The 24872-nt window shown below is 37.7% G+C and overlaps 1 protein-coding gene across 3 annotated transcripts in view; it reads left to right on the plus strand.

The window, feature by feature from the left end:
- Positions 1–24438, plus strand: part of DNAlig3 (DNA ligase 3) — a 202975-nt gene extending 178537 nt beyond the window's left edge. For all 3 annotated transcript variants that reach the window (XM_071589614.1, XM_071589613.1, XM_071589615.1), the window contains 8 exons: positions 1822–1950; positions 2744–2872; positions 3784–3909; positions 9729–9872; positions 15310–15378; positions 15530–15615; positions 16059–16131; positions 21968–24438. In XM_071589614.1, the coding sequence (XP_071445715.1) occupies positions 1822–1950; positions 2744–2872; positions 3784–3909; positions 9729–9872; positions 15310–15378; positions 15530–15615; positions 16059–16131; positions 21968–22108 (897 nt within the window). In that variant the 3' untranslated portion in view covers positions 22109–24438. The remainder of the gene's footprint in view (positions 1–1821; positions 1951–2743; positions 2873–3783; positions 3910–9728; positions 9873–15309; positions 15379–15529; positions 15616–16058; positions 16132–21967) is intronic.
- Positions 24439–24872: the final 434 nt, after the last annotated feature.

The raw sequence follows: 24872 nt of genomic DNA on the forward strand, positions 1-24872 counted from the left end.
TAACAAAAGATGAAAAATACAAATTTATGTCAAATTGAGCCTTTTGGAGGAAGTATATTTTTATGAAGGCTACGTGCTTCTGGGTTTCATTGCATGCATATATTACAATCGGGTGAATTTAATTTGACTGACATTTTCAGGTCAAAGTTTAGCAAAAATACTTTCAAGTGGTGACAGCGTATGTGGTTTCTATAAAAAGTATCGGAAAAAGTTTCAGAAAAATAAATTTATCTCAGATTTTGCCTCAATGCCTCAAAATTCTTCAAAGCACATCCCTTGAGCGTGGACACTTTCTTTGCCAGTGGCTTTGCCACAACTCAAAGAGTTCCTGGTGGGTGGATTCCAAAAGGTCCTTAAGGGTACACATGCGAGCTTCTTTGGCGGCACTCAGGGTCCCATGGTAACATCCTTTGAGGGAGGATTTCACTTTCTGAAATAGGGAATAGTCTGTTGTTGTCCAAGCACTGTCCAAAAAGTTAGGGTCTTCTTCAATGTGTTGCAGAAGATCTGCGCCAGCAGACAATCAACTCTGCTTGTGGTCATTCGTCAAGACCTTTGGGATGAGTTTAGAGCAGATCTTTTGCTTCAGCAAATTTTCAGTGATAATAGTGTCCACTGTCATCTTATCAATGCCAATATGATCTGCGATCATGCACACACTTAATTTACAATCTGAATTCAGCACTTCACGCAAATATTAGGAAAAAATTGTTATCGATACCTTTTATACAAACATTGTGTGCATTATTGAAACCCAGCAGACATTTTACTAATGGTTTATTTTGATGTTTTACAAATGTAATTCTACAAATACTGTAATACTCTGACTATAGTTACAGAAATCATGTAAATACCATCAGTTTTTTTTTTGGGAAAAGATGTGGAAATAATAAAAGCCCTCGTACTGTAAAATTTGAAGTACAGCTTCTCACATACTGGTGTGGCTATAAAATAACAAGATTGATGCTGTAAGACTTTCATTTTAAATGTATACATATTTCATTATTATTTTTGTCTTCAAAATACACTCTATCCTTGCACCAGCAAATTTCCCGTTGCTCAAAACAGTCCTAAAAGTCTCATTTTGTGAGCTCTTTCATGACACATGCTGCTTTTTCTTTCATAGCTTCAACAGTCTGAAATCTTATCCCTTTTAATTCAGGTTTGACCAGTGGCATGGCAAATTGCAAGGAAAGGCTTCACGCTACATAGCTGTCAGTCGTACCTATTTAGCACATGTGCAGTTCTTCTGTAGTAGCATCAGTCTCTCCTTATTTTATAGCCACACCTGGTATGCATGGGATATCTGGATTGAATTTGTTTAAATATCAACTCACATTATTTCTTTATTAAGTGTTCTTCGCCACCGGTGATAATGCTCACAATTTGTTCGTAGTTTCCTATTAAGTATTGGTTAAGTGTTCTGAATGATGTGGGTGAAGTATTTGCCGTCCTAGGGTTGGAGAGTTACAGCAATCGCACAGTACAGGAGCCTTCAGAATAATGTGCTCTCATTATTTCATGGATACAAGCAGTTGAATGATCAATACTATTCAAGACAATTACTATTTTGGACAAAAACATAAAATTTGTCTTATTAATAGCAAATATATTTCTCCAAAATATCAAAGCAAGATATTTTAAATTGGAAGGGTAATTTTCAATTGTATGGCAATTTTATTGTAGTAAATTTCTCATGTGTTTTACATGATATATTTTATCACACATGGGCCATGTTACATATTGTTTCACAAAAATTAATCTCACATTTCTTCAAGTTTTGTTTGGAATTAATTCACTTCTTTGTATTGGTTGTTATAGGAAGATGATGAGATAAAATCCGAGTCGGAAGAACCAGCTCCTCCCAAAATGAGTAAGGTTAGTCAATCAGAAGAAGATGTGAGAGGTGAAAAGAAAAAAGAAAAGAAGAATAAGCATAGTAAACATAGAGTAAGTCAAGGTTTTTTAACCTTAATGATTTTTATTATGAATTTACAGAGTAAATGTTCAATAAAATGTAATTATTCACGTGATATTAAAAATATTTATTGGTTTTAATGTGTTTCTACAGTGGGACACTGTCAATAGCATAGCCAGAGACTCATGGAAGCTCATTGGCACAAGATATTTTGTTCAGTTTAAGTTTCCAAGCCAGTAAAGAGCTTGATCAGGTTAATTGCCAATTTGTCTAATAGCATGATGATCAAATAAGTTGCCGTTAAATTGTAACTGTATGCTTTGCTTTCCTGATAAATAATATCCCAATAATATTGATTTGATTTTTGTTATGCACAATACTTCATTATGATACTATAGATGACTTTTCTGTGAATTCCAAATTTTGAAAAAGTAGAAATATGTACTTAGCTACAAGTTTCAAAAAAAACCATTTGGCCAGCATGTTATCTTTTGCATACTTGGGATTTTTGGTACATTTTAATACCCTAACATTCCTCAGATTGAAAATAGCATATTAAATTTCTCTTCATTTAGTCTCCTTTAGACTGCAAAGTATGCTAAAATATCACATCCCATGAAAAGTGTTTAGGTGAATTTGCTACTTGGGTCACTGGGTCAAACAGTGAGTGTATGTATGGTATGAAATACAAATTTTATGCTGATGAGCATTCAAGTTTCGCAGAATAGAAATCTGTGATTGAAATTAGCCTGTATATTCTTAAATACCACACTTGGCGAATAATTTCTGAATTTTAATTTTATTTATGTGTGCTGTGATTTCCAGAAAGATCATGAAGAGAAATCCGATTCAGAAGGCGACATTCCAAGCAAGCAAAGAAAAGAGAGTGATTCAGAAGAAGAGGAGAAAAGCAAGATTAATAAAGAAAAGAAGAGCAAGCACAGCAAGCATAAGGTAGGCCCATTTGTAGAGGACTGAGTGATTACTGCTCATGAAAAACACAAGGTTATTGGTACCAAATCCTTCAATGTCTCGCAGTTATAAATCATAACTTTTCAAAAGGGTTTTTATCTTCTCTTATCCAGGGCATTTCTAAATAAACAGTGCAACCAATCTTAATTGTGATTCGCTTGTTCCATTAAATAATGGTCACTGATTGGCATGAAGTTGTTTAAGCAGTGAGAATGCAGCTAAGCATTTGTAAAAGAAATAGTGATGGTTAGTCACTATCTACCTGACTGCAAAGTACGCTAAAATATCACACCCCATGAAAAGTGTTTAGTTGAATTTGCTACTGGAATGGTTCACCTACCATATTCCTGAAGTACAATTTTTTAAATTCAATCATGTATTCAAAGAGCAGAAACTGCATGATCAATGATGGCCTCTTCAATGAGACCTTACCGTTAAACATTGAATGACTAATACAGGCAATTCAAATAAACCTTTGCAGACTTTTCCTCTCTGAGGTTGTGTGAGATTATTTTCATTCTCATGATTCATTTATGGGTACTAAAGTGTTTGAAGCATGAGGAACCAAGCTAAGTTCAGCATTGTTTGCATTTCTTTGCTGAAGTCTTCATAGTATTAGGTTGAGATTAGGTGGTGGACACTGGACACATCGGCCCAGCAAGTCAAATGTTTGATTCCTGTTCAACAAAACTTTTTCCCACTTGGAATCTGTGTATCCTTCCACTTGCCCACTATTCTTAAAATTCTCATGAAAGTGGATGTAAGTATTGTCTCAGGCGAAATGATGAAGACTCTTAACCCATTTGTTAAAAAAGGTGGTTGGGCCACCAAATTGTGAGTGTCCTTTTCTGTTTTGCGTTTTTATTTTGTGGGTGTGCCTTGGTTTTTTGTAGGAGAATCGTGAAGATAAATCTCATTCAGCTGAGCAGGTTTCTAGAAAAAAAAGAAAGGATTCCGAATCAGAGGAAGAGTTACCAAATGAGAAGAGTAAAGAAAAGAAGAAGCATAGTAAGCATAAAGTAAGTACACTGGTGTAATAGTAAAACAATATAATTGTATCGTTACCCATGAATTACAGAATCCAAGGATAAACTACAAGAACTACTAGTGATGGAAAATGTCTGTGCAAGGATCTATGAGGTGGCAGCAACTGTGATGTGGATGGAATAGCTGCTGCAAATCAATCCTCGGATTGTAAGCCCAGTGATAATAATGATTCATTCTTATCCAATACATTTTTGGTCTAAATATCAGTGGCTCATCCTCAAGTTCTACTTAGCTTCAGTGCTGCCGTTTATTTTCAGAAGGATCACCTCTTTTTGGTTGCTGTAAAATTTCAAGCCTTATGGAGCAAGCAATAAAACTTTTCTCTTTCGATATGTCCAATTAAAAGGTTTTGAATTACTAAATACTCAAAGAGTAGCATATCATGTGGGAATGTAGCCTGGGAATTACGTGGAGTGAGTCCTCTTCGAATGGAGTTTGTCAAGAAGGGACGTGGAGGGAGACAAAATGATGGTTGTACAAGAAATTGGGCTGTAAGTTTGCACAGTGTCCATGACCCATTCAGTCAAAGAAAAACATGGTGTCCATCTTAATGATATTAGGTATGAAGGGTGGTATTAAGTTGGGGTGGGAGGGGAGGTTGGCATGACAAGCAGTCATAGGGAGGCATGTGGTTTGGATGAGGGTACAAAATTGCAGGCGTTCTAGGGAAGAGTTGTTGCACTGAAGTGAAATTAAAGGCAAAGGACAACCTCGACCAAATTTAGATTTGATTCAATTTTCACCTTTGAGAAAATCGAATATCATTACTCGATATAACCACAACCTGAAAGATCTGGTGCTTTCCCGGCATATGAGTTGAGTGAATTCTTCTCAGGTCTTACACCGGGTCAATGTCTCCATAGCTGCTGACGTTTCGATTCCCGACTCTGTCATCGTCATGAGGGCTTCTGATGATGATGACCGAGTTGGGAATCGAAACGTCGGCAGCTATGGAGACTTTGACCCGGTGTAAGACCTGAGAAGAATTCACATAACCACAACCTATGCATTCACCAATGATGGTTGTATGGCCGTGATATGAAAATTGCATTGTTTTGCTTACTGTGCCAACATTTTGGTGATAGTAATAATAATAATTTTATTTCCCCAATTGACAAGTACATAGTATGGTACTGAATATCATATAATTATGTAATGGTATAGGGTACGTCAAGAGGTACAGTAACTGGATTACTAGCCAGAGAAAAGAAAAATAGAATAAAATTACACCTACACACATAATTAAGAATTTACACAATATAAAATTCAGAATTACCCAAAATTGAAGTAGTCGTTCACACTGTAAAAGCATTTTTCATTTAAGTACATAAATAACTTATTTTAAAAAATAGAGAGTGAAGTCTCATTTTTTAAACTAATGGGAAGCCCGTTGAATATGTTGATGCACTGAGAACGAGGTCCCTTGGACATCATTGTCATGCTAGCAGACACTACTCACGGATGCTTTCTTGTCCTAGTCCCAGAGGCATGTGTGTGCCATTATTTGATGGGAATAGATGCATGTTCTTTTTTAACAAAATTATCGAATTATAAATAAAAACACTAGGGACTATTAAGATGCCAAGGCTTTGAAAGAGAGGTCTGCAGTGGGCTCTATAGGGTTTATTGCACATGGGCCTAAGCAATTTCTTTTGAATAATAAATATTTTATTTAACTTAGTTGATGACCCACTTCCCCAGATTATGATACCTAATGATACAAGAGAATAAAATAGACCATAGTAGAGTGTTTTTAAAACATCCATACTAACAGTATGTTTCAGAATTGTCCAGTTATTGTATTGTAATTGTTATGTTTCAGTACATGGAATTTGATTTTTTACTTAGATTTGTGATGTGCAGGTCCCATTTCAGGTATTTATCAAAATATATTCCCAAAAATGTATACTCATTAATAATTTTACAGCTATATGACATAGGCTGAGAAGTACTTTTATCAGAATGGCAGGTTTTTGCAGAGAAAATCATGGCCTGAGTTTTTGTTTCATTGAGAATAAGGTTATTCCCATAGCACCACATGCCCATGTCTTGAATAATGGTTTTACCTAGAGTCATCAAATCTTGAAAGGATTTCTGACACAGCACAAAGCTCACATCATCTGCAAATAAGACACAGTTACCAAGAGGATTTACACATAATTTTTTGGGTAGGTCATTTATATAAATGAGAAATAAAGTTGGAACCAACACTGACCTTTGAGGAACACCTTTTTCAACACCTAATGGTAAAGAGAGGAAGGTATTCCCATTCTTCTGGACAGCTACCCTTTGTGGCCGATTTTTGAGGTATGTTCCCAAACATTGCTGTGCTTTGCCTCTAATACCCATTTGGTCACATTTGAACAAGAGTTTATCATGCTCAACCATATCAAATGCTCTGGACAAGTCAAAGAATACACCCATTACTTTCTGCTTGGAGTTAATTTGTTGTATGATGGTGTCAACTGCATTGAAAATTGCCTGCTCTGTTGACTTCCCTTTTCTGAAACCAAATTGTTTTGGGGATAGCAGATTATTACCTCCAAGGAATTCTATTAGCCAGTCAATTTAGAATAAGTTGTCATATTACAGAGCAAATTGTCCAATTTATCAACGAATTCCCTAAAGGATCCTACTGGAGATCGATAAAGTGCAAATATAATATGAATTTACTCATTGACAGTGAGTTTTACCACTGAACATTCAAGTTCAGTGTTCAAGGACTGCAGATTTATCTTCGGTTTTTCATGCACAAAAGTGTTTTTTACATAGATCACCATTCCACCATGGCGTTTCACTTTTCGACAATAACAGTCCCCTATCACATATCCTGGAATTGTGACATCCAGTACATTCATCCAATGCTCACAAAGGCAGATTACGTCCGGTTTGTCCATTAAAGTTAAGGCTTCAAGGTCTTGTAACTTATTATATAGACACTGTATGTTGAGAATTAGGATCCTGATCTTACTCTCCCCTCTGGAATGAGATTTATTGTAAAATTTGTTGTCTCAGGCGTAACTTTGTGGAATTTGCATAACATATTGAAATGTAATGAAATAATTGACTTTGTAATTCCACTCACTTTATTTAAAAAACACGACCCAGGTTTCGACGTTGAACGTCATCATCAGGTGGTCCTCATAGAAGCACGCTGGCTATATATACCTTCTGATCATAGGAGGGGGGGGGGGTTGGTCAGAGAGGGAGGTTGGAGGGGTAAAAAGGTTACAATGTAGCTGGGAAGAAAAGAGAATTACATTTTTGATTTAGAAGAGTGGTAGGTCTAGGAGTGGGGAGTGGGAGGGATACAAAATTTCATTGGCAAGATCATCTTTCCAACGGACACATTTCAAAATTTCTAACTGCTCCAAAGCATCGAGCCTTTGACCTTTTTCTTCAAAATGAATATTTTTTGTCACAAAGTCACTTTTGTGGTCACTTTCGATGAGGTGCTTTGCAAAGAGGGATGTTATGTTCTTATTTTTTACACATGTTTGGTGTTCTTTAATCCTTTCTTTAAATTTCCGCCCTGTTTGCCCATTATACTTTGTGCTGCAATCTGAGCACTTTAACTCATACACTCCACTCCTCTCGTTTTTGGGGACTTTGTCTTCAATGTGAGAGATCAGGTTCTTAAGGCATGAACCACTGTAAAAGGCACATTTAATTTTTTCCTTAGGACAACTTTTAATTACTTTTTGAGAAATAGTCCCAAGATATAGTATTCTCCGCCATTTGGCAGTGGGATCTTTTAAATGTTCGGGGTTGTAAATGTGGCTTAAGGCTATTTTTGGAAGTTTATTCCGGTAAAGTTTATTTGTTAGATCTTCTGAATAACCATTGTTTACTGCTAACGTTTTAATTACATTAAGTTCCATATTTACATTGAATTTTGACATAGGGATAGCGGTTAAACGGTGGATCATGATGATCAGCTTTTTGTAGTTCCTCTTCCTGTCTTTGCCAAGTTTTCATCATCTTTCCAATTGTCAGTAATCAAAAATCCTTTCTTCTGCCATTTCTATGTTCTTTTGAACTCATATCTTAGCAGAGTATGAATTGTTTTAGTCATGTTCTTATATATTTTGCATTAGTCCTAAAATAGCACTTTGGACGTTGAATAATGATGCAAATACACCCAAGTACATACACCGAAGCCCTAGGTGGAGGAAAAACCACCTAGGCACCTAGGAATCAAACCCGCGACCTCTGGGTAGGCAGGTGAGGACATTACAACACCACCATCAGTGTTCTGCCACAGGATCACAACTAAAAAATAACTTAGGTGATGATTATAAAAAAATATTTAATGTAGAAGTGCATTCCAATATTTGGAAATGAAGTAACAGCCTTCTGTTTCTATGTTTTCATTGATGTGGGAACGTGATGATTGGGATGAGCCATGAGTGCGAATGTGCAATAGGGGCTCAGGGCCATTCTGGCTATTTCCTTATCCCCCCCCCCCAATTTAATAAACTCACGTTTAGGACTCAGATGTGGCCGAAAGTGATTTTCTCACAATGCAGTCTGTGGCCTAAGTTATGGATTTTTTAGATTGATATACAAACTGGGATGGAGTTAGGCATTCATTCGTTGTCTTCCAAGCAGGTGTGCAAGGTCTGTTTCAAAAGCATTAGAATCGCATCAATTTAAATAAATTTACCACCTGAATTGATGCATTCACTCAAGTCTTTGAATCAACTCCCTTATGCATCCACATACCCCGGCCAGCAGGTTTTCCAAGCCTCGTACGCCTTCTGGAAGGCAGCGCCCGGAATGCTGTTTGGCTCCCTCATTACAATCTGTTGTCATGCTTTTACCATGAGGTGGTGATGTCCTTCCAATACGGATTCGAGGCGGGGGAAGAGGAAAAAGTCTGCTAGGGCATTGTCTATAAAAACTTTGAGTCCTCACTCTTCACATGGTCGAGAATCTCTTAGTAGATCCACGAGCGAGTTTCCTTTTGTTCATCCGAGAGCGCTTGCGGCACCAACTTTGGGGGGGAGGAGGAAGTGTCCACATGAGCTCCATGTGTCGAATAAATGCAAAAAATGAGATACGTTGGAACAACTGGAAATTGTCCATTGAGGAAAGAAGAAAACCCCCCTCCTCAAAGACATGCAGCTCACTTCCTCCTCCGTCCTCCCCCCTCCTTTCCATCAACTTTCGTTGGTCCTTGAGTGCTTCCCCCCCCCCCCCCCCCACAGTGTGTGAGTTAAGTGTGGGGTATTCCACCGCCACCCTTCCAGAAGGGCCTAATCCCTTTGGCCTGCAACCCTCGGCCCACCTACTGGTGTCGTGCCGGCTGCCGATTGGGTTATGGGTGACTGCTGCCATTCACCCAAGAGGACCACTTTGCACCCTAAGACTATGTGTACTGTTTATAACGAGGTCAAACACTTTTTCCACTATTCCTTGTAAACGTCTCCCTTGTCTCCCCCCCCCCTCTTCCCCTTCCTACCCCTCGTTTCCTACCACATCCTCTCCCCTCCTTCCGGAATCGTAAATGTATATAAGATGGCACACAACTTCAGTTTGATACCTGATGATGATGTAATACATCGAAACCCAGTCATAAAATAAAAAATTTATCAAGTGGAAAAGTGCAACGATCAGGTATTCATTGTGGACTTCGTTAGTTTTGCCTTCACCTTAATGACTCATGAATTATTTGGAATTACATGAGATGCTAGTGATTTTAGGGTCAAAGTTTATTTTTATCATCCCTTGTTAATTTCTCTCAGCACTATTATGTGTCCCTAAATTGTGACTTTCAAATCATTCACAGGATAGCCAAGAGGGGGAAGAAGAGTGTAAGTCAAAAAAATCCAAGTCCAAACGTGATCACACTGCTGTGGCATCTGACACTGTATCACCTGAAGATTCAAAATATAAGATTTCCAAAAAGGAAAGGATAAAGGAACAAGAAGAAGTAAGTATTTTATGATTTGTTTGTAGATTTTTGTATTGTAGCCTCTTTTAAGATTTGTGTATTTGCTTCTCTCATTTGAAATCATTGTATGAGATATGGTATCACTTTAAGCTCTAGTAAAGATTGTGTGTGAGGTAATCTACCATTTGAGGTAGGTTCTGGATGGACACTGCTACTAAATAAATATCTTGTTTCTCCTTACAAGACACAACCCAACATCCTACTCTACAACTAGCCCCTCTTAATCTCCATATACTTCCTTCACTCCCTTCAACATCCCTATCCTATTTCTGCCCCTTCCTTGTTTGTCTAACATTCTCACCTCCATCACAGTCTTCAACATCCCTCTGTCAATCAATATGCTTTGCATCCATTTCTCCTGTCTCCTTAGAAATTTGCCTGGCAATCCCCTCTCTTCCCCCACCATACCCAGCACTTCCTCATTTGTTTTCCTTTCTGTCTGCATCACCCTCTCCATTCTTCTCCAAACTCACTTTTCAAAAACCTCCAAATTACGCCTATCACCTTGCTTCAATGACCGTGTTTCCATGCTGTCTAGTAGAGATATAAATCCAAATTGGAAGCCCTGTGTTATCACATGTTTCTCAAATAATGTTAGTTCAAACATTTTTCATCTGGAAACTGTGGAGTGAAAGGTATTGTTACAGCTAGTTAGAATTACATGCATAATTTATTGAAATATAAATACATACTTTAAATTTTAAAATGCTTGTAAATATAACTTGTAATGTTGTTTGAATGGTCTCACCCCTGCACCTGAAACAATTTAGTCAAAAAACAATAAAAACCCAAAGCCAAATTAATGAAAGGGCAGTTCATAAATATTGGGAAACATCCACGCAAATTGTAAGATATAATGACAAAAAGTAACATTGCTGCATTGTAAAACAATTTCATTTGGCTTAGACTAAAGAAATTCTCATGTGCATTGCAGCGCATGAGCTGTAATCCAAGTTAGTAAAACAGATTGAAATGATGTATCTAGGTGCTATCTCAATGGATTGGGTTCAATTATTTGTCTTCATTTATTGAATTTAATTGCCTTAAATCTTTTAGTAATTCATTAAAAAGTAAATGTGAAGTTGCCTACAATTTTCTTCTACTGTGATTGTGTATCATTTATTCATTTTGAAAGAAATAATTTCCCTCGGTGTTAATTCTTTTGTATTTATCATTGGCATAGGTTCCAATTGAATAACATATTTATATCACCCCTCCCCGGACTACAACCTTGACGTGGTGGAAGGGCTTGTGCGTTCCGATGACCCCTAGAGCTGCGCTGGCGGGAGTAATAATAATTGCTCCTGGTAGGGTCACCCATGCAAGATAGGTCGAAGGTTAGGAGCCAGACGAAAGGTAGTCCACGCAGCGTCTGTTCCTCAGTGAGGCGGCTGCAATGGCATCTGACCCCAGTGAGATTTATATGATGGACAATCCAGAGATTTTGAGACCTGGCAACTACGGGGCTCGGTCCAATCGGCCGTGTGTCGTGCCCGGCAGCGGGGGAGGCAAGGTTTCCGCGGTCGTCATGCCACAAAATCCTTGCAAGGGAAAACCAGCAGAAGCAGGACAGAAGACGCAGGAGAAGAAGACCAAATTAGTCAGAATAGGAACGTGGAATGTTAGGACAATGATGAGGGCAGGGAAATTGGAGAATGTTAAGCGAGAGATGGAAAGGGGAAATATATATATTTTAGGTCTATGCGAGGTGAGATGGAAAGATAGCGGGGATTACTGGAGTGACCAGCACAGAATAATATACTGCGGCGGGGACGAGAGCCAGCGAGGGGTTGCCATAGTATTAAATGAAGAGGTAGGAAGAAGCGTAGTCAACATAGAGCAGGTAACGGATAGATTATTACTAATAATAGAGATAAAAGCAGAACCTACGAACTTAGTTATTATTCAGGTATACATGCCACCGAGCAACCATAAGAAAGAAGAGGTCGATAGGATATACCATCAGTTAGAGGACATAACTCGTGTGTTCCTACAGGGAAACATTTGATAGTGATGGGGGATTGAAATGCGACGGAAGGCAAAGGAAGAGATTGTGATGAGGTCGGGGACTACGGTTTAGGCACGAGGAATGACCGCGGGGAGGAAGAAGTTGAGTTCTGCAAGAGACAGAGGTTAGTCATCACCAACACCTGGTTTAGACACCACAAAAGATGCAGGTTTACATGGAAAATGCCAGGTGACTCAGAAAGGTATCAGCTAGATTATATCCTGGTTAGACACAGGTTTAGGAACAGTGTGATAAATTTGCACAGCTTCCCGGGAGCAGATGCGGACTCTGACCACAATTTAGTTGTTATAAAATGTAGCGTCCGTTTGAAAAAGATAAGGCAGGGGCGGTGAGTTAGAAAATGGAATGTAGAAGCATTAAATGGTTTGAAAAGGAAGGAATACAAACAGGGGGTAGAGGAAATCATGGGGGATGGTAAAGAGCTAAGTACTATCGAAGAAAAATGGGAAAGTATTGAGAAAGGGTTGTCCAAAGCCACAAAAGACCCTATTGGAACCGTTAACGCTAAAAGGACTAGGAAACCATGGATCACGGATGAGATGATTACAAAGATGGATGAGCGGCGAAAATGGAAGAATCTAAATACAGAATTAGGCAAAATTAAGTAGAAAGAATTAAAAAATAAATTCAGGCGGGTAACAAATAAAGCAACAAAAGCATGGTGGAAGACGCAGTGCAAGGATATGGAAAGTCTGCATAGGAAGGGTGAAAACGGTGCGCTGTACAGCAAAGTTAAATCTTTATCGGGAAGTAAGAAAGGGAGATCTATACTAACAGTAAGAGATAAGGCGGGCAAGGTAATAGTTGACTCAGGAAAGATGCAAAAGAGATGGAAGGAGTATATAGAAGAACTGTATCGTAAAGAACTTAGACCAACAAAGTTAGACACTGAAAAAGAATATGACGTAGAGGAAGACAGCTTAGGTCCAGGCATACTAGACAATGAGATAGAAAGGGCATTAAGGGAGATGAAGCTAAATAAGGCCGTGGGGGTGGATAACATTCCTGCAGAACTATTGAAATGTTTAGGAAAATGTAGGAGGAAGAAGCTATATGGGCTGATTTGTAGTATTTATGAGGAAGGAATCTGGCCGGAAGACTTTGTGGGATCAGTTTTAGTTCCTATTCCGGCAAAGGTAAAGGCTACACCATGTGAGGACTACAGAACAATACGTTCCCTCGCAGATATCCCACGCAGCTAAAATTGTTCTCAGGATCATAAACAAAAGGATAGAGAGTAGGGCAATGATTACTTAGGGGATGATCAGTTTGGGTTTAGGAAGTGGAGAAGTACGCGTGATGCCATTGCAGTAATGAGAACACTAGTCGAGAGGAATATAGAATACAACCAGGAGGTATTTGCGTGTTTCGTAGATTTCTAAAAGCATTTGATAGAGTGAATTGGGAAAAACTAATGGGTATATTAAAGAAAATAGGAATAGATTGGAGGGAAAGGAGGCTAATCCGCAACCTGTACATGTCTCAGACTGCTCAGGTGCGAGTGGGAAACGGGGAGTCCGGATGGGCAGGGTTAGGAAGAGGTGTAAGGCAGGGCTGCCCATTATCACCGTTGCTGTTCAACCTGTATGCAGAGGAAATAATTAAAGAGGCATGGGAAGAACTGGAGGTCGGAATGAAAGTGGGCGGGGAATTCGTAAAATCAGTTAGGTTTGCTGATGATCAAGCTTTAGTTTGTCAATCAGCTAAGGGGTTGCAAGCATTTCTGAGTGAATTAGAAATTCAGGGCGACAGATATGGGATGAGAATCAATATTAATAAAACAAAGGTTATGCGATTTTCTAGAAAGAAAAAAGCTAAGCTTAGCATTAAGGTAGGAGGGCAAGAACTAGAGCAGGTAGAACAGTTTACCTATCTCGGTAGTGTTTTGGACCAACACGGTCAAAGTAGTAGGGACATAAGGAGAAGAATTGCGCTAGGCAAAGGGGCTTTCACAAGGAGGAGGGAGTTGATGACGGGGACATTGAGTAAGGATGTTAAGAAAAGACTCGTAAAAACTTTGATATGGAGCATAGCTATGTACGGCGCGGAAACGTGGTCATTGAATCAGGAGGATAGACGTAGACTGGAGGCTTTTGAAATGTGTTTGTGGTGAAGAATGGAGAAGGTGAAATGGACAGAGAAGAAAACAAATGAGGAAGTACTTGGTATGGTGGGCGAAGAGAGGGGTTTGTTGGGAGAAATCCTATGGAGGCAGGAAAAGTGGATGAAGGGGGTATTGACCGGCAGCGGGATGTTGAAGACTGTAATTGAGGAGAGAATGTTGGGCAAAAGAGGAAAGGGAAGGAACAGGATAGGGATGTTGGACAGGATGAAGGGAGGAAGGAAGTACTCAGAGCTGAAGATGGACCTGATGTAGAGTAGGATGTTGTGTTTTGCCAGGGGTCACAAATTATTTAATTAGTAATTATGTCCATCCAAAAACCTACCTTAATCGGTAGATTACCTAATAATAATAATGATAATAAAAATTTATATCACGTATCAACTGGCAATGTTCCCATATTTTGATAAATAACTCTTTCATTTTTGCATGATCATATTCTTTAATCTTGCTTCCGACATTCCTTTCAGGATTTTTCACTGTTTCTTCTTTAATATGTTAATTTTTGTGATTTCAGTGGAACTCCATTCTCTGTTAGGGCATGTACCTTGAAATAATCTCAACCAATTTCGAATGCACTCTCTTTCTCGCAATCAGATTTACAGAACTAGTAATATGTATGTTATTTAATTTATGATATGGATAGGATGTTATTTCATTTATGATATGATAATCGAAATCAATATTTTGATTAATTAGTTAAAGAAATAGTGGGGAATCCATGACCAAATCTTGAGAAATACCTTGCTTTTGCCATCGCAAGTCATTGAAGATATACGTGTGTATCTTCAACCAGTTTGCATAGAAGGATGTAATTATGTTTTCTTTGAGTTAATTATCTCATAATAATTTTCATTTAATACAATTTTTCCACTTTGAACATTAGGCTGCAGGAGTCATTTTGGTATTTTTTGTACTGAATCTGAATGTTTCTTCAGATTTTCAGTTAAATTACTTTTGTTTTGTTTTAGATTTTTTCTGAATGAATGGAAGTGGTCTCCTGTTTGGAGTATGGAGAAATATTAAAGCATTATTAATGTATGTTCACATACTATGCTCATGTGGAGGATGGTCGTAACCAATGCTTAAAAACATAAACTCAACCTATGTATTTGTTGCCCAGTTAGCTAATAAAATGAATTGTCTTCATCCAAAATGTGATTGTCTGGTGTTGATAATGTGTTCACTTGCCTGTTATTTCTCCTGAATTTGTCTTCTTGGATTCCATTAATTCTTTCCACTTTTCTTTTTATGATTGTTTACAGGATTCAGTTGTTGAACTCATGCCAGTTAAAGAAGAGCAAAAGGGAAGGAAAATTTCTGGACCAAAAAAGGTAATTTTTGTTTACAATGTTAATGCTAAAGAAGGTTTTAAAGGAACTTTTTGGTATGTCTTCATTGTTTTTTTTAGTTACTGATGGAATATTATGTGAATAAGAGTTTGGGTTAATTTCTTGCTAACATTTTTTCAAATCAAATTTTCAGCCTCTTCCTAACATATTCAAAGGCATCAAGCTGGTCATTCCTGCGGAAGAAAATGAAAATCAGGATTTAGAGCGGCATTTTGTGGCGTATCCTTTTAATAAGAAACTGTACTGCTCTATTTCTCATACATTATGCACTCCGCATTATATCATAAGATTCGTTTATAAACACGAAAGGGCAAAAACTCAACCTCACCTGAATTTGATATTATTTATGTTAACTTTTGCATATGAAAAGAAGTCAAAATGCCTACGTGCTACTTCTCTTATGATTTAAAGTAATTGAGTGCATTATTCGGAGTACACTTGGGTGTAATTAAATGCCACCTTTTGTGTTTCAGGTTTAGCAAAAGACGGTGTTGTAATAATTTTTTGAAACATAAAAACCATATTAATCCACCCAAAAGTAATTACCATGGCCCTCATGACTGTATGAATTTTCTTTTGAATGCTCTACTTATGTTATAATTTTAATATGCATGGTACACATCACTTGCAAACACAAAAGAAAGATTCTTAACTATTCATAGATATGGAGGTATTGCTCTTGACGAAAATGATTCTGAGTTAGCTACACACATCGTTTACTCAAAGAAGTCCAAGGTATGTAGCTTCCTTGGGTATTTTTACATTATAGTAATAAGTATTAGTGGAGGTCCTCAATACCGTCAACCAGCTTTGCCTGGAGAATGACTTCCGTGACTCCTGGTAGAAGTCTGTGGTCATCCCAATACCAAAGCTGGGTAAGGACAAGAATGACATGAGCGTCTGCCGTCCCATCTCCTAAGCCAGCTACCTGTGCAAGGTGGTGACAAGAATGGTGAATCATTTGGTGCTTGGAGAGGTGACACCTTCTTTCTGACAGCCAATGTAGTTTTCAGCAAGATAGATCCAGGGCTGATTATGTGGTACGCACCGACAATTTTATCCAGGAAGTCTTTCTGTAGCACCAACACATTGTTGCCATTCTATGTGACCTGGTGAATGCTTATGATTAAGTGTGGAGAGACAAAATTTTAAATAGGTTGAACAAGTGGGGTTTCAGGGGCAATGTTGCCTTTTATTGTCAAAATATTTTTAACCTCCGTGTTTTTAAGTTAGAATAGGTAAACATTTATACCAATCTTATGTGCAAGAGAACCCAAAGGCTCTGTATTGAGCATAACTGTATTTGCAACTTCCGTCAACGAAGTGATGGATTTCATCAATGAACCAGTGATGAGATCACTCTTTGTCGATGACCTTGCTATTTTCTGCTGGTCATCCCGACTTGTTAGCACGTCTAGGTTCCTTGGAATAAATTGGGAGAATGGGCGCCAAATGATGGATTGTATTTCTTTACATAGAAAACCAAATGTGTTTAATGCCTCTGACTTTTTAAAGTCTGTTTATCGGAATGATTTTAGATCACAGACTACACTGGCCGGAGCATGGCCAGGTATTATTACAAGTGCCATCGAATCTACAATATTCTAATTTCCTCAAGCCACACTGCATAGAGAGCAGATTGTTTAACCATACTTTTACTCTACCATACTTTGGTGTACTATGAAATAGACTATGGCTCATACTCTTCAGAGAGAGAGCCCTATTTTGAGACCTTCGATGGTGGTCCTCGGTGCTGGGCTTCAAGAGGCCCTTGAAGCATTCAGGACCAACCCAGTTTAAAGTATATATATATATATGCTGATGCAGGGGAACCAACATTTGCAACCAGCAGGAACTTTCTTATGGGCAAGTATGCTTATAAAGTTTTATTCGTAACCAACCATCCATGTTTTAATACTCTTCTTAAGCCAGAGATTATGGACTTATTTTACAGGCAGATAAGGGCCCCTTGGCCCCTTCTCGTATGTTTTAATGGTCTCATCCACTAACTCAATTTTACCTTGCATAAAGTAAATCCTGTTTGCAACCCTAAATCTCCACCTTGAGTAACCCCACAGCCTGATGCAAAGACTTTCACGTGCAAACCCAAAATCGTACACCACTGGCTGAGTACCCGGAAATGTTTAGAGCCTTCGTTGGATTTCACTCTTCACTTCATTCCTGTGGATTTGGATGGATCAAAGTCCGAATCACCATGTGCTTGTGCAATTTTCTGATCCAACCTCGAAGTGCTGAGGGCAAAGGTCGTTAGCCTGTGCAGTGTTTACAAAGTGGAACTAGTTGTGATCAAGATAGCGGTGCGAGAAATAAAAGGCAATAACAACTCCCTCCCAATCCTAATGATAAACCAATCCTTATCAGCAATAGTAAACATCAAGGGATAAAGTCATGGCTTTGGTGTGTCCCTCATTGGTCAGGAAAAGTCAAGAGAAAAGAGGCTGTGGTCACATGCTTGAGGATGGGTCATTGTGCCCCGACCCACTCACACCTCTTCAGGGAAGAGAAACTACAACCTTGCTGCAATGATTGTGACCTACACCTGGCAGTGAATCACAATTCTGAAGGATTGTGACAAATACCGGATGGCATGCAAAAGGCTAAAACCAAGGGGAGATTTTAGATCCATATTAGGGGATGACTGACTCATTAAGCCGAGTTTTAAACTTTTTGAGGGCAACTGGCTTATCTAGCAAAATATCCTGGTGACATGATATTAGGCTATTTGTTTTGAGTCTCTACTTCTTTATCTATGTATTAATTTATTTAAAAGTTGTTTGATTTTATAAACAATATAACAGTGGTACAAAATATGACCTTAGCTGTTGGTGCACTCTAATTTTAACTACTACTACTGTACAAAACCACACTCCATATCACAAATTTTCCCCAATCTTTTCTTGGCATCCTTACCCAATGTCTCTGTCATCATTTCATTCCTCCTTCTGAAAGCTTTTTTGTCTAATGCAATTCTTCTTCTTCTCATATCCAAATTGCTGTGATATATTGGTCCAGAACACTTCCAAGATAGGTGAATTGCTCCACTTGCTCTAGTTTATGAACTCCTATTTTAACACTTAATTTAGCTTTTCTGTTTCTGGAAAATTGCATAACCTTTGTTTTGTTTACATTAATGTTCATCCCATACCTCTTACCCTGATTTTATAATGTACCTAGCAATGATGGTAACCTCTTGGATGACTGGCAAACTAAAGCTTGACCATCTATTAACCTGATTTTATGAATTCTTCGCTAACTTTCATTCCTAAGTCAAATGATGAGGTATCTCAAATTCTCATATGTTTATTTTTCCTCAATTACTCAGGAACTGTAGCCTGCTTGACAATGGAAAGATAAGGAGAAAATAGAAAATTTTCCATTCGGATAAAATAAAAATTTTGGAACGAGTTGATTCTTTTGATGGAACCCATATTGGTGTTGAAACGTCTTTGATTGCCAGCCTCGACACTAAATGCAATGGTGGAATATTGTGATTTGAATCTAAAACAAGCACTGCACACCAGTGCGGGCATTTATCTAAAGAGAAAAAATATGGCAATAATTCCAAATATGAAAAATTGGAATGATTACTGAAAGAGCAGTTTTTAAGTGCTAGTATATCTTCAGATATCCCCGTGAATGGCATCATCATGAGAGGAAAAGCATTGCACATTTGTCTAAAAAGAGAAAATATTAAAAGAATTCGAAGCATGAAAAGTTAGTGTTACTGAAAGAGTGGTTTTTAAGTACTAGATCTTCAAATATCCCCATGAATGGAATCAGCATTAAGAAAAAGCATTGCACATTCCCACAAGATTGGGAATCAAGGTTTTCATAACGTCTAATTGTTGGTTGAATAGCATTAAAAATAGGCACAATCTTGTGCCCAAGGATGTGTATGGTGAAAGCATAAATGTTTACGTCAAGACCACAACTTGGTGGAAGGTGTCAGCATTGAATAAACTTCTTGAAGGCTACAGCCCAAAATATGTTTACAGTACAGATGAGACAGGGTCTTTTACTATCCTATTAATCACAAAAGCAGAAGGAAGTGAGAAACTTCAATCACCAGTGGTTGGTAAACCAAAGAGTCCCAGGTGCTTTAAATATGTGAAAACATTGTTCACTATTTACATGCACATAGCAATATCCAAAGCTTGAATAGTCTCAAAAATATTTGAGGATCAGCTGTGGATGCTTAAATGGGGTCTCACATTCTGCTATTTATTGATCAGTGTCCAGATTTCCCATCAAATGTACTGTTAATTTTTTCCTGCGAACTGTTAAGCGAGCTCCAACCACTGGTTTAGGTATTCACTCATTAAAGCTGAGTTAATAGGATAACATCCTCACCTGCCAACCCAGAGGTCATGGGTTTGATTACCATCTAGATGGTTTATCCTCTTCCTACGGCTTGGTTGTCTGTAATTGTATCTATAGTTATACATACCGTTGTAACAAGTCTGATGTAAATTCCAAAGTGCTGTTTTCAGATTAATACAAATTTAAAAAAAGTGCATGATCAAAGATTGTACGGAAATTATCTCAGCATGATAGTGGTAGTGATATAATGGCAATCAAATTGAGTGTACTGGATGCCTTACACTACGTAAGCAAGTTAAATATTCTGCAATATATATGTAATTGCTTAAGGAAGGCAGGATTTTGTGTTGATTATGATGAAGAAATTATTGTTGAAGTTACTTGTGATGATGATACTGAAGGCAATGACTGGAATCTTTTTCAGGCAAATTGTTCATTCCCAGAGTTTGTCGTATTAAAGTCTTGTGTTGTGGCAACAGAGGTACCCACAGTTGGTGAGGTTTTTGATTGACGCCTGGATGAAGATGATGATGAGAAGGACATTAAAGGATAAAAGGTTCCTTTACCTTCATACCAAGACTTAGTGTTTGCCATTCAAACTATAAAAATTAATAATCTGGCAGTAATTAATGTCAGCAAATGCTTGACAAACTGCAGAAAATTGAAAACCAAGAGTTCATGATATCAATGGGAAGAAGAAGTTCAAAAAGTTCAAAATATCAGACTGAAATGACTTGGCTATCTTCATTCATTCTTATGTTTACTATATCTTCTTTCAGTATTCAGAATTTGATACACAATGTTTTTTATTTGTCGGGGTCAACAGGTACCTGTAAAGTGCATTTCCATGAAGTTGTATTTTATGACATTTCCATGAGATTATCTCATTTGTAATCCTTGGTTTCCTCGAATCTTTCAAATTTACTGTCCTCATGGTTTCATTTGTAGGTTTTCATATGTCCATTTTGACATGTTCTCATCCTTATTCCACTGCACCCATTTCTCTATCCTTCCATTAATTTTTCCATTGCCCTCTAGTTCTCCTATCTTTTCATTTTAGTCAATGCTTCTACATTCCATCCCCTCATCCCTGTTCTATACTTTATCATTTTACATTGTACTTCATTAGTGTTGTATTATAATATAAATCTGCATATGCTCCCAGGAAACTGTGTGCATTGATTAAGCTGTTTTTAAACCTGTGCTATTCATAATATAGTCTTAAATGATGTCTCTGTGAATACCTGGGTATTTTACGAATATAACTATGTCTATTGTGGTGTTTAAACCAAGTGTTCAGTATCATTAAAATTCTGTATCCTCTTCCTTTCCCCACTTGTTAATTCTTTGTTCTTAAACTGTAGTCTCCTACCTTGCTAACCTTTCTCCCTTTGCCCACCATCATATTCCAATCTCCCATTAATATCAAATATCAATCAATTATTTCCTGTTTGATCATATAGCCTGTTTATTTATTCCTCCCTATGGCTACCCATTGGTGTACACACTGAATAATGGTCAAGTTTGTTGGTACTGCTTTGACTTCTACTAATCTAGTTCTATCCCTTACTTGCTTTATGTTGGTAAGCTTCTTCCTACCTTTTTGTTCAATACTATTGACATACCTCACTGGCTCTCCTCCCATATGCTATATTATTATATTACTTTATAACTATGCTGCTGATAATCCCTGCCATCTCACCTTGCAGAGCCCTAAAATATCTATATTTCCTCTCCCCATCTCTCCCTTTGTATTTTATGATTTCCCAGTTCTCAATATCAATCTATCATTCCAAGTCCCTATTCTAAATGGTTGGTAACTCTTCTGTTCTGTTTCTATTAATTTCACTTTGGAAGAATTTTGTGAGATGATGGCCTCTTCCACTGCCTAGGCATGGCCAGTGGCCCAGTGGGCCGAGTCTTATAGTTGTGCAATGACTGATGTTTACGAATCACAGTGCACTCCTATGCCAAACTGTGTGTACATTCTATGCTGATGTATCCTGACTGCTAAGATATTTGACATTAATGCTTATCTTTCCTTAATTAGCCATAATTTCAGCGCATAAAATAATGAAATTATTTATATGCATAAATTAAAACTAACAGAATTTGTTTAAGTCTTAATACTTATTAAATGGGTCCATCTACTGTTCACCTCCCAGTATAATGAATAATTATTCATTGTATGTCATTAATTTAAGAGCATATTTATTTTCCTCGTGTCTAGGGGAGTCATCGGGATGCACTGAACTGGTCTCCCGAAGCAAAGGCTGTGCACCTCAAGTGGCTGCTCCACTCAATCCAACTGAAGGAACTTCAAGATGTGAAAAAGTACCTCGTTGAAAATCGTGCTCAAGCTCAAGAATGAACTGCGGACGAATTAGGTTCAAGAATCAATTGTGGATGGATTAAATGTTTCATCGTTTAAAAAAAATTAATTTTTGGATAAAAAAATGGCAAAAGACAATGGATTTCAATGAATAAAAAATATGTCACCATCAGAAATATATTAATCCATGAATCGAAGATTATTTTCAAGACCACATATTATCCCATGTTTGTCAATTTTTGTTGTGATGGGCATGTTAAATTTATCAGTTTGTATAATGAACAATCTTAGTTAGGTTCATTTACAGTTTACGTGCAGTTCATTCTGATTTTTACTTCTCCAGGGTGGACACTCAGCTTGGAATATTGAGACAAAGTCAAGAATTTCTCAACTTCTTCAAAAATCGGGAAAAGGACTGAATTTTTCAAGTCGTTAGGAATTAGGAATTCTTGATGAGGCCATGTGGTCTTTGTCATTGGCCATTGGCCATCGTCATTGGCCATGGCAATAACAGAGCCAACTTTGGTGATACCTTTGGCATGCATGGTGATGATGTGTGACAATATTATTATTTTGAATTGTCTTTGAGAGTGATCCTTTATGTGTTCTCACAACTGATTGGGCGGGTCTGCTGCCAAGAGGTTGGGGTGTGTTTCTAATAGCAATGATTGCTCAACCTCATATTGGTCATGCGAAATCTATTCTGGGTACATTTGGTGGTGGACACTGCCACTCATTTATGCCCTTTGTAACATTTCATGGGAATGTCATAAGGAAACAATCCCATAGCCCAGATGAAGAATTAGTCGCCTGCAGTCACGACTAAATCTGTGGTTGCTTAACAATAGAGAGAGTCAATCCTTTAACCCCATTTTGTTCATAGTGAGACATTTATTGGCAATAAACAAAAGTCTTCATGTGCTCAGGTCCAAAGAAGTTGCCTCAATAATCACCAAGTGGTGGGCATTAAAAAACAAAATAAGTGTAACTTTTCTTTGTTAAACAGTGATTATAACAAATATCATAATAATAGTCCTTGTGATTCGCATACCCTGGTTGTTTTGGTTCCAAATGGAGCACAAATATGTGGTGTCATATTCATCTCTATAAATTGTTTGAGCATTCATCAGAAGCCCTCAAATAAATGTTTTCAGGAGGTGAGGATAAAATGAATGACATTGGTGAAGGTTACGTACAGTAAGACAAGAGTGTTAGGTAAGAGGAAGGGAAATAGGAGGAAAGGAAATGACAAAGAGATAGTGGAGGAATCTTATAGGATGTGGGTAAAAGGTTGAAATACGAGGGAAATTTAAGCAAATGATGGCGAAGGGAGTTCAGCAGTGTGGCAGACGTTCGTGAAGTCAACGCAATGGAGGTCAGGAAACAAGTGAATTTTGGACTGGCTGGACCCGGCCTATTTCATCCTTGTTGATCCCTGCCTAGTCACATGCAATGTTTTCCATCCTTCCTTTCTCCTCCCCCCCCCCTATAAAATGAGATAGTCTCTCACCTCATAGAATATTTAAAAATGATCATCTGATAAAGTTCCAAATATTCAGGACAAAAAATCCAGAAAAAGGAAGCATGTTTTTTTAAGAATTGGAATTTAGAAGATGAATGGCCACTTTGGTCAAATGTTTTGGAATTCCAGTGCATCGGATTGTTTTCCTATTTTTATATCACCTACCGCAGTGTTTACTTAATATTGTGTCCATGAACAGCTTTGGCTGGAGTGATTCATAAGGAAGTTACCAAGGTGAATGCTCACTCCAGGGCCTTGATTGAGGATCAGGGCAGTTTCTGACCAGTAGCAAAGCTGTCTCACTTGTTTTTGAATGAAAGTTAACAAACATCATTGTCATTGAAAGTACTCGTGTGTCCATTAAAATTAATATGTGTAAAAAAGTTAAAGTGGGTGCAAAAATCTTAAAAACTAAAGTTTTCACAAAGTTTATAATTGAAAATTGTGTATTTTTTCATAGTATAAGAAAAGTTCTTGCTTTGACAAAGACCCTAATATTTCACATAGTTTTCCATGTGCATGTTTCTGACCACATTACTTGAGGAGGTAATAATTCCCTGCACCTACTTCATGAATTTTACTGATATTTATTTCGTATGATATATGTTATCTCAGGAGCAGTCAGTATTATGCATTATGTATTTTTGTACCAAGAGGAAGTTCCTTTCACATTCAAGAGGTATTTTTTGACAAATGTACAAGACTTCCAAGGACAGCAGTAATGAAAAGTTGGTGGGCATTTTGGATCCTCTTCTGTTGTTAATTGTCTTGATTCACAAAGTGTTATCATTAAAATAATTATCAGTGAGCTGCATGCTGATATTAAATACTGTAGGTAGTGCAGTAATAAAATAATTCTAATACATTTGGCTTGTCTGATATGTCTGTGTTATAATCCACTTAAAGAGAATGATTTGGCTACACAGGCAAAAAGTAATAGAGAATGTATGCAGCGAAATTGTGTGTACATATTTGTAAATCCTATTAAGGGTTTAAAGCATCATCATAATCTATTTATTATTTGCTCACCTTGTCCCAAGCTCAATGACATGTGAAATTCAGGCCTCAGAATAGAGTGGCCAGTTCTTTTCCCTGTGGTTTCCTAGAAAGATCACAGTTTGGGTGAAGCTAGAGGTACCAGAAGCATCACCCGGAATAGTATCCAGGCCTTCTGATCAGTAAAAAATAAGAAATAGAAAGCACTCTGACATTGCAGAATGCTTGAACTACATAACAAATCATTCCAGTGTCTTTTACAAATTAAGGTGAAGGAACAAACTT

Source organism: Hetaerina americana, unplaced genomic scaffold (assembly GCF_022747635.1).
Source record: "Hetaerina americana unplaced genomic scaffold, ioHetAmer1.1.p SCAF_4, whole genome shotgun sequence".
Classification (NCBI taxonomy): Eukaryota; Metazoa; Arthropoda; class Insecta; order Odonata; family Calopterygidae; genus Hetaerina; species Hetaerina americana.